Below are 13,404 nucleotides of genomic sequence, written 5' to 3'. Positions count from 1 at the left end.
AGTTCTAATATACTCTATCGACCCTTAAAGGAGCTATTTTAAGAAGCTGCGCCTTCTTGAAACACTTTTAATACATGCTTTTTTAACAAGTTTCCTCTGCCCAATTCAAATATAGTAGAAACTAAATGGATGTGTTGAGGGATACAGACCTTTTTGTCTCTCTGCTTCTAGTTTTGAATGTGACCCAGGTTAGTAGTCATGATATGACAGCTATTTGGTTATATATTATTTCATTCCAGCTGTCAATGGACAGGTGCCCACATTTAAAAGATCACCACTACAACTACTCCTCCTTGCTGGCAATTTCAGTAGAGACCAAGGTTCCAATGACTTTGAAAACTGAATTGTCTATAGGAAAGAGACATATTGAAAGGCCACTGTAGGCAAACAGGTAACTGCTATTGTCCCTGGTGGCCTTTTCTATGGAGAAAGGATTTTAGTCTCCAGGGCTGTCAATTTTTCAACAGAACAAAATTAAATTTAAAACGTAAACAAAAGGAGGAGGAGAGCTTAATCTTGTTCCTTCTCCCAGCAATCACAGAATATTATATGTCCACTGCAAGCTTTGAGACTAAATCTTCTATGGTATCTAATAGAAAAAAAATAAACAAAGCACTGAAGCATTTTGTTCTGGAAACCAAAAGCATACACAGAATTGCAAGAACATTGGGAGCTAAGGGGAGAGGGAAGGTCATATTTTCACCCATGCACCTTGGCAGGCCAAGAAAGCTCTAAATAATGACAGCCTCACTATGCTTTCATAGGTCTCACATGCATTTTAGCCTCAGATTACAGATATAATTTTAAAATCAACATTTTAAGCTTTGTTGTTTGTTTTATTTTGTTTGCAAATCTCCACAATGATTTTGGACTAATTTCAAAACATGAGATCGTCTTCTGCCGCTTGCTAAAATCTTGAGAGGGAATTTCAAGTAAAAGACTTGAAACAAAGATCGCTTACACATTTTTTGTCATTTTTCCACCAGCCTGAATACACTTTCTTGTATTCTTTAGTTAAAGGGTCAGGAATGCTGTATGTTCCATATCCATCCCGTTTTCCAAACTTCCAGTCACCATTATATATTGCGCCTGTACTTTTCCAGGTCTGTGTACCTTTACCTGTTGTAACAAAGTACAGGGGCTACAGTAAGACATCAACTAGTATATGGTTGTTATTTTAAGCATTTATAAAGTATCTGGGCACTTTTACAAGGCCAAATAGGAGTCATTCACTATATAAACAGGAGAGACAGAATATCATGTTTCTCTCTGCGCACAGCTTTTAATTTAAGTGGTCAGTCAGGAACACAAGATTTTATAGTTTGATCAATCTAGAATATGAGAAGGCACTTCCTATGTGACTTTGGGTGAGTCACTTAATCTCCCTGTGTCTCAGTTTACCATCTGTAAACTGGGAATAATACTACTTCTTTGCTCCGATCCTTTGTATGTCATTAACATCTACATTTTCATACTTGCCAACAGTCCTGTTTTGGGGCGATACTCCCAGATTTTGCTCCATCTGTCCCCAAGTAGCTCAGACTGAACAATAATTTTTAATTTTGCTGTAGTTCTCACCTCTGGCCATTACAGTGAGGCTGGGAGGCCGGGTCTGCCCTTCTCTTCTTGTTGTTTTATTCTTCACTGCTCTCCCTGCTGGAATTATTAAACCAGGAAGCAACTAGCAGCATGGGAGAGCACAGGTAATGGGGAACCATGGAGGAAACCAAAGACTGGTCAATTAAGAGTGTGGGGATGCCACACTAGGAGAGAAGAGACAAGGAGTGCCTGGAAAAGGGGGGCTCAGAAAGGAGACAGAAAGGGGACATGCTCCATAGAGTCCAAATGTCAATAACACCAGAGAGGATTTGCAGCACTCTAGGCTTGCCCAAGTAGATGGTGAGAGGTAAATGCTTAGGGCAGAGGAGGGGAAGGATTGTGGGGCCTGGTGGGAGTCTCCATAGTTTTGGATAAGTGCCTCCATTTTAGAATGTTTCTCTATGCTCTGATACTTTGAGGTTCTTCCCACCCTTGAGTTTATCTTGTATATTCATACTGACTTGGCTTGGTACAAGCAACATCAGTAAAAAATTAAAACTTTTCTAGTCCCATCACTGCAAAATGTAAAATCTGCCCCATGAAGGTGCTGCCTCCATAAGAAGCATGGAGAACAGGAGAGCTGGGTGAATATAAATTATAGGATGCATTTAACCATTGTTTTCTATTTGCAAACTGTTCACAAACTAACCCTAATTTCTGCAACTCTACCCTTAACCAGTCACCCAATAGTTTGGATGCAGACTTTTCAATCCATCTTTTCTTCCCAAGATTTGCTTTGAGTGTGATTACATGTTGTTGTTTCTTCATGACTGAGACATTTTAAATAGATGAATAACAATCAGGGGTGCTCACAGAGCCCCTGCCATAGAGAGGAGAATGTAGTACCCCCTCAAAGGAGGAAATAATGGGGGGCATGCAGAGCCATGGAGGACTTAAGGGGAAGGAATGGGGGTGCACACAGAACTGCTGGCATGGAGTAGAGAATGGGAGACTTTGGCATGGGATGTGTGGTGGATGAGGCACACAGAACTCCTGGCAGAAGGGTGACTGAAGGGAGTCCCTTGACAATGAGGGGAATGGGAGGGTGGCACACAATGAGCTTGTAGATGGAATGGAGGAATGCAAAGAGCCTCTGGTGTGTGCAACGGGCTTGCCATACACAAGCTATGAAGCATATGACTCGCTACTAATACACATTTATAATTTATTCCTCTATCTGCATAAGCCTCAAACCCCAGCCCTGGTCAGTGCAGCGGTATGGAAGTATCACACGCCTTAAGGGATACAAGTTCAGGTCCTGAGCACCACAGTCTGGCAGGGGTGAGAATGATGAGGATAAGCTTGTGACTAGTGAACAATTCTCCCTCACCTGGGGGAACCACTGGAGGTCAGGGTTGACAGCCTGTGTTTTTGCACTGCCTGATCTCCCTGCCAGCCTGGGTCCAACAAAGACAAAGGAGTTTGCTCTGTCCCTTCTCAGGGGCACGAGCTTGACCTGGTATTAAATCAATGAATTAGATTGTTAGGACCTCATTTATTCCTGTGTCCAAAATCTCTGGATTGTTTTGTATTTTTTGAGCAAAGGGTCACTGTATATTTAAGACTGTACATGAGCTTTCATTATAAACTTTATTTTGCCACTGCACCACCAAAATCACCAGACAAAGTAATATTGGCCTCAAAATCCGTTGGTAAGTAAGGGTACCTTACCAGTGAATTCAAATACTTTTAATGCTTAACTTTGAATGTTTGGGGGGTTTAATCTATTTTTTACTAACTGTATTCTTCTTATAAAAATTTCTATTCTTAAATTAGTGATTTGTCCTTTTGATCTTAACTTCACCTTAAACTAATGACTACTCCCCAACCATTCACCACACCTAAAAGGCATCTAAGAAAACTAGATCATCCACATTAAAGATGATTTTTTAATATTTTGTTCTCAACAGCAGCTTCTAGCTACATATACGTGCTTTTAAAAATAATATCAATAAAAATAGTGGATATTTTCACTTTGTTTTCTGTGATAAACAAGGAAAGAGAATGTGAAGTAGTAGATACACACACACACAGTGGACATTTCAGAAGCACCTAAATGACTTGGGAGCATAAGTGCCATTAACTGTGAATGGGATTCTGGTTCCTAAGTGACTTAGGAACTTTTTAAAATTACACCCAGTATCAATAATGTTTCTGAAAATGTTCTCAAATATTTTTAACTACTTCTTCTGTAATCTAGGTGGTATATACAGAATACACAATGTACTGAAATTTATGCCAATAAAAATGTTATCCCACACCTCATCATGTACTCTTATTATACATACAAGGTTGTTTGGAGTGCATATAACTGACTAAAGCAATAGTCTGTATTTTCAAAGTAATGTTTAGCTATGAATGTGCACAGGAACATTTATTTGATGTGCAATTATTCAAACCAGAACATTCATATTTGTATTTAACATGAAAATGTGTTTGAGCAAAATTTTAGAAATCTGCATTAAATTTATTTTTTATATATATATCTATATATATCACCATATATACAGAGATTGTGCTCTAGAAACAGATAAAACTAATCACAAGTCTCTGCCCCTTAGAACATATAAAGAACATATAAATGTATAATGCACCTTCTAGTAAGCAATATTCTTACCATGCTTCAAATTGTCCAACCATTCTCCAGTATAGTGATCCCTATTGACAGCATAAATTGTATGTCTTAATCCACATTTCTGTGCCTTCCTGTCCCATTCATTCCAGAGAGGCTCTACGGTCCTAGGATATTTCACAATGGGCATATTGTTCTTAGCTGGAAATTAAAACACAAAGTTGTCAGAAATCCAACTAGAGAGACATTACCAAGGTGGGTACAGGAAGAACATTCCATCTATATGCTGCATTTTATGATGCAAATCTTTCAGTAGCATGACTTTAACATCTGTCTTTTTAAAAGGTAAACTAAACTAAAGGCAAAACAAACAGAAATAAGAAACTTAAAAAATACCTAAGCATAAAATAGTAGCAACTGAAAATAAAGGATTATAGTGTAAAGTATTAGAGACCATTAATAATATAGGTTGAAATAGGACACATTTTCAATGTGCAATATTCTCTTTCTGCATGCAGGAAGTCTTCAGCAAGTATTGCAAATGTCAATCTCATTCACCACATTTAATCCAAACAAGGGATTCTTCTAAAGGACAAAAAAACTGAAGAAATGAGGTAGAAATCCTATCAACCAAATTTTCTAAGGAACCACTGCAATCATTGCTTTATTGGGGGGGGGGGGCAATTATTTAAATACAGCATGTAAAATACTAAAGATAGCTGAACAGACAATGGTCTATATCCTCAAATTGTGTAAATCATCATAGCTCAGTTGAAGTCAATGGAGCTGTGACATTTTACTCTACCTGAGGATCTGATACAACTAATTTGCTGTGTCTGTGCTGTTAAAAATAGATATAATGGCATAGGAACACTACTTGTTGAAAGTGATAGAAACTCAAGCAAAATTTTTTGCTAGAAGTTTGTGGGACAGGTCACAGCTCCCATTCCAGTCCCTTTAAGATGGTCTAATAGCATGCAGGGGACATAAATGAGCTACAGCAGTCTTGGTGAGAGTTCTTTTGGCAGGAGCAGCCTGTGTCCCTGCACAGCTCTCTTGCAGCTCAGAGTGTAGGGAAGGAAGGGGGAATGATGCAACACTTTGCACTATGAAAGCAGGGTTGACATAAGTTAGAGCAACCCCTAAGACTGCTCCTATTTACACAAGGGCCATGCTGTCCCCTGATCCCAGCAATCCAGAATTGGGGTAAGAGGGCACAAAGGAGGTCTTCTTCTGTGATTTGCCTCTTGTGCAGGACACAGAAATTCACTGAATAATCACACAGAAATCTGCAATTATTAATCTGAAGTGTTTGAATCAGCCCCATCACTTCTGGGAGGAAGACAGGATACTCCTTCCCCAATTGCCTCCATCTCCTCCCCTGCAGCCCCAGCAAAAGTTCTACTGAGTGTGGAATGCTCTGAGCAGCTGCCATCAATCCAGCAGGGGATTTGCAGGTTGTTTCCAATCTCTTTGCCTGAGCTGAGTAGAGTATTGATTGTGGTCCCTTGACCTTTTAAAAAATTGTTTGTGCTGCATGCTGAGAAGGGTGGATGGCACTGAGATAGATACTTATAAATCAAAATATGTAATAAGTTAATAGCTGGTGCAATTATTCTTTATTTATAAATACAGAAGATATAGAAAATGTCCTATTTTGGGACATAAAAAACAAGTCAATAATTTTCAATAATCTAAAAGACAAAAATAAGTGTGAAGACATTTGTTATAGGAATCAAAGGCAGTTTTGCCAGCTGTCGTGAGTATATCATGAGCGTCTCAATATTTTTTTCTTCAAGCCACACCTGCTAGAATCACATGACTATGTGAGACACTCAGCTTGTATTAAGAGTAAGTTAAGGAGAATTTACCCAAAAGTGAAAGTGCACATCAGTTTATTTGGAAAACAATAACTCTGATGAGCTATAAACAGTTCAGTTTGATGATCAGGAAAGCTGGACAGAAACTGTTTGTTTAGATGATTCTTAGAATTAAAGAATCAGATTGGAAAAGGGGATACTGCATTAATTCATAGACAGTCAGTTCACAAATCATCAGTATGGAATGATGGACAGGTCAACCAGTCAGCCAATTTGAGCCGACTGCTATCTTGCCCAACTGTTCATTGTTTAATACAGTCCTGCTTATTCAAAACCAGAAATGCTGAGAAATAGTTAAAGATGATATCAAATAAAAGTATATAACATGAGAGGCTGCAAAACTAAAAGACAATTGTGCTTTGGACAAAATGTTCATGGTTTTTGCCCCTTGAGTTCCCTCTTCTGCCCCAATCAGTTTGGATTAAATAATAGTTTGGGTGGGTTTTTTTTAAGTTCTCCCTTCTGGCACTTTCCAATCACTGCTCTCAGTAAAGCAGGAGGTCTGGCCATCTGCCCTTGCAGACGTCCATAAGCCATGAGGCAACAGGTGAAGGGAAAAATAGAGTTCTGACAGTGGAAAATACCGAAGATCAAGGCTGCTGGAACAATTTTTATAGTGGGGATGCTGATATTGGAAACCACGTATTTGGTGTTTGTTATTGCTACTTCAAGACGGGGTGCAGCAGTACTCCTAGTTCCAGCACCACTGCCAAAAATACCCAATTAAGAGTAAAAGTGAGGATCCCATGGTGGAAGGAAAGAGAGAGGTGTTTAGGCTATTTCTGAGTGAAGAGGGGAAAGCTAGAAGTTATACTTTAAAAAAAAGAAAGTTGAGTTAGCTGTTTATATTTCTCTTTCAATAATTGGCTAAGAAAAAACAGTGGACTTGGCTGATTCAAAAGCCATTTTGGGGGATTGAATTTTTAAAAGGACCTTTGTGTTTGATGTCGATTGTTCCTCACAAAAAGACAGCAGACTTTGCTATTTGTGGTGATGTATTTAATTGTTTTTCCTTGCCTTTGGAGATCTCTGAGCAGTTGGATTTATTGTAAGGTAAAACAAATGGTTCTGTTGCCAGTGTTGTAATAATTGGAGTCTAGCAAGCCTACCCTGACTGTGAGCTCCATTGTTGGAAAGTAAGTGAAAGTTCATAAAATGTTACAGTAACCAATAACAATGAATGTTGATAGAAAGTCTATGGAAAGGAGACAGAGATGCTGGATTGGACTAAACACAAACACTTTGGAGCAAGGAAATAGAAGGATAAAAGCAGATTTTCTACATTGCATAATAAAATCTATTATCTACACATTTCCTAATGTAAGTCCCTCCACTCCACCTCATCAAGCACAGTCTTCTTGTCTTAACTGCCAAAACCCTTCACAATTTAGCTGCTCCTTTGTGATCCGTCGTATTATCTTAACATGACATTGACCCCACCTTTGCTCCAACAAAGCCAGTCTCAAATGCCCATTTGTTCACTTAATGAACAAGTATCTATGTATTTCCTCCCATGCTGCCCCTTACATATTGAGAAAATCTCCTTGTTAAAATGTTCGGTTATTACATTATCATCCTTCAAATCCCTACTTAAAAGTCACCACTTCTGTGAAGCCTGTACAAAACCAGCTATTTGACAGTGACTAAGCAAGTGGGAAAATTGTGATTACTGTGATTGATGCCGCTGGTATTGGCTTAATACCTCTGAATTGTGCACCCAAGTCTATCCTCAGACACCGTATTATTGTTGCCTTGTCTTCCTCCACCCTGCTTGCTTGTCCCACCCACCTTTTAACATCTTGTTTCCAAGCTGTAGGCTCTTTGGGACAGTAACTATAATTTACTATGCATTTGTACAGTGCCTAGCACAATGGAGCCCCAACCTGGTCAAGGCCTCTAGGTGCTACTATAATACAAATAAATAATAATAACAAATCCCTACCTCAGCCCTTCTATTCTGTCTGTGTGAATAGGCCGAGTAGTGAAATATACAAAGATATCCCTCTCTTAGACACTTCAGGGAGCAGGATTCCTGTATATTTCAGTACCCAGTCCACACTCAGCCTTAACAGTGTCTCTTTAACCACACTTACTACACAGGTAACTATGGTCTAGGTTGTTATGCACAGACATAATTGGGTTCTGATGACATCATGGTAACTATGTAAAAGAAGCTAAATCGGGTTGTGATTTCATCAAAACCCTGAGATGTATGTTTATAGGCTTACTCAGTTTTCCTTTACTGTATTGTGAATATTTAAAGTTATCACAAGATGAATCTAGCCCAGAATGTTACCCTGTTTCTGCATCGAATATAGGAGCTAAATGGAATAATAGCAAAGGCATCATGACAGAAACCTGTGGAAGCCAGCATAACAGTGCTGTGCAGCAGCAGACCCTACGTGTGTGAGGCATGCAAAGGAGCCTTTACCTGTGAGCTGTGCTGAGGCTTAGTGCATGGGAGAAGAAGGTGGGGTAATGGTTGGCAGAATGTCTGTTGATTTATATGCCAAAACATATGGAGAAAAAGGGGGGGAAGTGTCTAAGGTAGGACTTGTCTACACTTGAAATGCTACAGTGGCATCCCTGCAGTACTTCAGTGTAGATGCTCCCTACGCTGATGGGAAGGGTTCTCCCATTTGTGTAGGTAATCCGCCTTCCCAAGAGGCAGTAGCTAGATCAATGGAAGAATTCTTCTGGCCCTAGCATTGTCTACACTGGGGGTTAGGTCAGCTTAACTACATTGCTCAGGGGTGTTAATGGATTCCACCCGTGAGCAATGTAGCTGGGTCGACCTAGCTTTTTACTGTAGACCAGCCCTAACACAGACTCCTTCTGTATTACCAGTGTCTGGGCTCACTTCACTGAAAGAGCAGTTCAGCAAGTTAAATTACAGCTGTCTATTTGACTGCTCACTGTAATACCCAAACACCTCACAAACACCAAAGAATTTATCCCCAAAATGCCCCTGTCAGATAAGGAAGTATTGTTGTCCCTACTTTGCAAATGGGGAACTGAGGCACAGAGAGATTAACCAAGTGCATATTACTGTTCCTTCAGGCACTGCCAGATTAGACTCTTAACTGCTAAACACATCCACAGTGCTCTGTGAGGCAAAACATATCCACTCATTGGAGAGAAGGAAAATCATGCACACAAAGGAAACACGATAAGAATCTTTCCCTCACTAAACTCCAAGAACATAAAACTCTAGGATTTCAGCTACTGTTTTCCTTTTCCTCAGAACAAACAGCACAAGTATATTTAAATACAACTGCTTATTTTTATATAGTTCTGAGGTTACAATTTTAAATAAAAAACAGAAATGTTAAAGATAAGATTTTCATGTGAACTTTAATTCACTGACAATTTACATATTACTAATTAGTCTGTTAAATGTCTCTCTTAAAATACAGCATGTGCAATGCAGGTGACCTAACAGCTATATATGAGAAAATTATCTTTTGCATTTCCTCCAAATTTGCCATCTTAATGTTGCATTACCATAGGCTTTTGTGTTATAAAAATGCAGTGTTGAGGATGCAAGTTTAAACAAAAAGGTTAGGAAATATAAAACTAATAGCCATAATATACATAGGTTTCACCCTCTCACAAAAATGTTGTTTGGTGCAGTTCTCACTTGTGACCATTAGAGGCTGTTGCTCCCACTAAAATTATTTGCTTTATGGTATGTTATCAAAATGAATGTCTTACACAGGTTTGTATATTTGCTGCAGATGTTACCTTATGTTCATATATCACGTTTTTTCAAGTCTCTAATGACATGCTATTTAATTCATGTGGCTCCATACGGGTCCTAGATTTTCTTTTAACCTCCTTTCAAAGGTTTAAATCAGGAGGAGGACTTGAGCTACTTCATTGTAAACAACTTTTGTAGCCTGACAATTGAGTGTTCTAGAGAACAGTTTGGAAACTATGCCAGACTGTAGAAGGAGTATAAATTAAAGTGCACTGTACTTTACATCTTTGTTTAGCTACCCTTTAACACAGAGATAAAGTATATATTTCTGTTCACTGTCATGTGCATAGTAGAATATCTGAAGCAGGTGAGAATAAATTTTATTGGTGGATGTGGTTAACACTGTGAACTACTTTAAAGTCTGAGAAGACCCTTCAAGAAAATTTGTGTTGAGATTTAAATGTAAACATTGAGACAATAGCATACCATATTTTAAAGATTTATTTTAATTGAGTTTTAATTAAGATGACTCAAGTTAGGTCTAATGTTAAGAAACACCTGGTTTCTGAGTGTTTCTCATCTGTTTTTAAAAATAAAGTTTTAATTAATGAAGTTTTATTATTAGTCAGGATAGTTAAGTTATAATTCTTGTTGTTTGGATGCCGTGTATGATGCCTGGGATAACTTTGGATTTCCTACTTGCTTAGTACTTGGGGTGATAGTTGTCTCTTTGTTACACACTTTGGAGGTCTCCACCATCCTCTAGGGGCCCAGTCTTACATTCCTTTGCAGCCTGAAATCTCCAGCTGAAGTCAGTGGAAGTTTAGGATATGCAAGGAGGTGACATTTTAGGGCCAGATTTTCAAAGCTGGGCACCCAGCATGTGCCCCATGTGCTGAGCTCTTCTGAGAATTCTGGCCTTAGTGTTTAGGATGCTGAGAGATAATACATCTCACCCCGATATAACGCTGTCCTCGGGAATCAAAAAATCTTACTGCGTTATAGGTGAAACCGCATTATATCAAACTTGCTTTGATCCACCAGAGCGCGCAGCCCCGCCCCCGGAGCACTGCTTTACTGCATTATATCCAGTGGTGAGCTGGAGCAGGTTCCCACAGGTTCCCAAGAACCGGTTGCTAAAATTAGACCTCCATGGAGAACCGGTTGTTAAAGGGCCAGGGGGTGGGCAAAGAACTCTGGTCCGCGGGCCGGACCATCCTGTTGCTCCCAGGATTCCCAGCTGGGGAGGCTGAGGCTCCCCCGGCCCTTCCCCCGCTTCCCCCCAGCTGCAGCGTGGCCAGCCGCCGGCATCAGCTGGGCAGCTCAGCTGAGCTCTGGAGTTGCTTTGAGCTGCCAGCAAGGTAAGGGGGGAGGGGGCTGCAAGCTCTAGGGCTGCTGGGGGGGCAAGTGGGGCAATTTGCCCCAGGCCCTGCAGGGGCCCCTGGCCCCACGAGTATGTCTCCGCCTGCCCCGGCCCCTCCCCCGCTCCCCCCCCCTTAAATCAGAACTTTTTATAGGGAACCGGTTGTTAAAATTTTGGCAGCTCATCACTGATTATATCCAAATTCATGTTATATCGGGTCACGTTATATCAGGGTAAAGGTGTAGTTGTGCCTTCATTCTGATCCCTGCAGCTCTGCTCTAATGAGCAGTGGTTCTGGGCTGCCAGATAGTAATTTAATAGAGGGCAGCACTCAGAGGTGCCCTAGTGCTCCACTGGGTAGCTGCAGCAACTGAATCCTCAGCAGCAACCAGGTGCTTTTCTGTTCTCCCCTCCCTTCTTACCAGTATAACCTCTAACCCTGTATAGAAATCTGTGACTATTCTCTCCAGAGTCTACATTGGGGAGCTCGTTTTCTGAGATGAGGTTAACAGTAGGGGGAAATCCTGCTTCTTTATGTGCTAACTTCTCCCTGGCGGCCAATGATCTCTCGACAGCTCAGCTCAGTTTGTATGTAGCTGCTGTAGCAGAGATTTCTGTAGTGAGTCCTGAGCTAGCACCAGCAGCTTCCCACAGGGGCTAGGAGGAATCAACCATTCCCCAACCTGATGCCAAAAGATTCCTCAACCTTTCTCCTGACAAATTCTGCTGCCCGTTGTCCAGTTCTAGTTCTGAGAGCAGCAAAGCAGGAGGAGGGCGAGCACAGACGGACATGGAAAAGCCCTCTATGCTAATGATTAGAAACCTTTTTATTGTTAACCCTTTATTTTCCTGCTGTGCCAAAGCAATTAAAGGAGAATAGCCGGTAACAACGAATCTCTCTGTTCCTAACATAAAGTCATTTCTATCTCCCCTCTTTTAACAGCAAATAAGAGTAGACTAACCTCTTTGGTTTTGCTGCACAGGCAATCTGGGGAGCTCTGGTGAAATGTAGTGCTAGCAGCGTGAGCTATGTACAGCCTGTGCACACAACTTCCCACCCCTGCTGGGGTAACCATAGCAACTCTAGCAGACTCTTCACAACAGACAAACCCATATTCCAGGTTTAAAGGGTACTTGGATGCAGTTCGTGCCAGGTTGGGAGTCAAATGCATCTGATTACAGCCATTATTGTAACTGTCTAAGGTAAAGCCTTTTTCAAAGTAAAAACTTAGCATCCAGCCTGTGTTGGGATATCAGTGTATTTCCATTTATACTTGATCCCTGTACTGTATAAATCAGAAATCTTACTACTAAAGATGACACTATATATTTTTCCTGATCCTTAGGAATAAAGGAAAACAGGTGGCTTGAGTGGGTAGACGCTATCAGACTATTTCACACTCATAATGTCTTTCATTCCAAACAGTCCCCAAACCAAAGCCTTTCACAACCCGCAAAGAGTGCCTCCCCCCTGGCTGCTCTACACTGCTTTCCTTGGTGAATTCAAAGGCAGACAGGCAGGCAGGCAGGCAGCCCTACAGCATAAGCTCCCTCAGAAGGAGTTCCCAGATGGGAGGAGAAGCAGAGATCCTGCAGATTGGGAATGTTAAAAGGAGGGGAACCTCACAGAACAGGAAAGGTGCCCACTGCTTGGAAGGGGGAAACTCAGGAAGGAGAACATATTGGCTCACTGTGTTTGAATAGTGCCCAGCACAATGGGGCATCAGTTTCAGTCGGGGTCCCTAGATGCAATTGTAATAAAAATAATAATATAATTGTGACAGAGATGGCAATTTCCTGCAATATTCTGGACAAACTTCACTAAATCAAGTTAAATTTGACTGAATTAAATTTAAGTATTTTAGTTCATTGTGTTAAAATGCAAATATTTATGTATCATAGTGGAATTTTATGTAAGGCCTCTAAGGAAGAGACCTGACTAATGTAAAACCCTGGGAAGCGTTATAAGCTTCAAAGGACTATCCGAAACAACATGATCTTTTTAAAGTTAAGTGGATCTCTCTACGGGGAGGTGTATGCAAATATAAACTCTTCCAGGTAAGCAAGAACTCAGCCTTTGAAGCTTTGCATGGAGGGGGGGACTTTTTGTCTGCTGATTTCCTGTTAAATGAGGACAGACCAAAAAGGCCCAAACTGGATAAAAAAGTGACTCTCAAATTCATGGGTGTGCTTATTTCTGAGCTAATAGCTGATATGAACTTGTGAGCTGAGTGGAGTGTTGTTTGTGGCTCTTTGAACATTGTAAAATAGTTTGTTTGGCCTGCAGTCT

General features: G+C 40.5%; 2 protein-coding genes across 10 annotated transcripts in view; one reads left to right on the top strand and one right to left on the bottom strand.

Annotated features, from left to right (window-relative positions):
- Nucleotides 1-13,404, bottom strand: part of MORN3 (MORN repeat containing 3) — a 46,854-nt gene that overhangs the window by 28,085 nt on the left and 5,365 nt on the right. For 2 of the 7 annotated variants that reach the window (XM_044989688.1, XM_044989689.1), the window contains exons 2-3: nt 4,217-4,372; nt 962-1,119 (exon numbers count right to left, since the gene is read on the bottom strand). In XM_044989688.1, the coding sequence (XP_044845623.1) occupies nt 962-1,119; nt 4,217-4,361 (303 nt within the window). In that variant the 5' untranslated portion in view covers nt 4,362-4,372. Of the gene's footprint in view, nt 1-961; nt 1,120-4,216; nt 4,373-4,567; nt 4,787-7,993; nt 8,140-12,076; nt 12,181-13,404 lie in introns of those variants that run through there. The other 5 variants (XM_044989687.1, XM_044989686.1, XM_044989684.1 and 2 more) reach the window with 5 other exon arrangements.
- TMEM120B (transmembrane protein 120B) overlaps nt 8,261-13,404 on the top strand; it is a 53,770-nt gene continuing 48,626 nt past the window's right edge. Inside the window, exon 1 of one of the 3 annotated variants that reach the window (XM_044989681.1) lies at nt 8,261-8,484. The gene's annotated coding sequence lies outside the window, so the exon portion shown is untranslated. Of the gene's footprint in view, nt 8,522-12,221; nt 12,318-13,404 lie in introns of those variants that run through there. The other 2 variants (XM_044989677.1, XM_044989679.1) reach the window with 2 other exon arrangements.

Source organism: Mauremys mutica, chromosome 16, assembly GCF_020497125.1.
Source record: "Mauremys mutica isolate MM-2020 ecotype Southern chromosome 16, ASM2049712v1, whole genome shotgun sequence".
Taxonomy (NCBI): Eukaryota; Metazoa; Chordata; order Testudines; family Geoemydidae; genus Mauremys; species Mauremys mutica.
The sequence above is the reverse complement of the archived record's forward strand: the minus strand, read 5'-3'. Positions and strand labels throughout refer to the sequence as shown.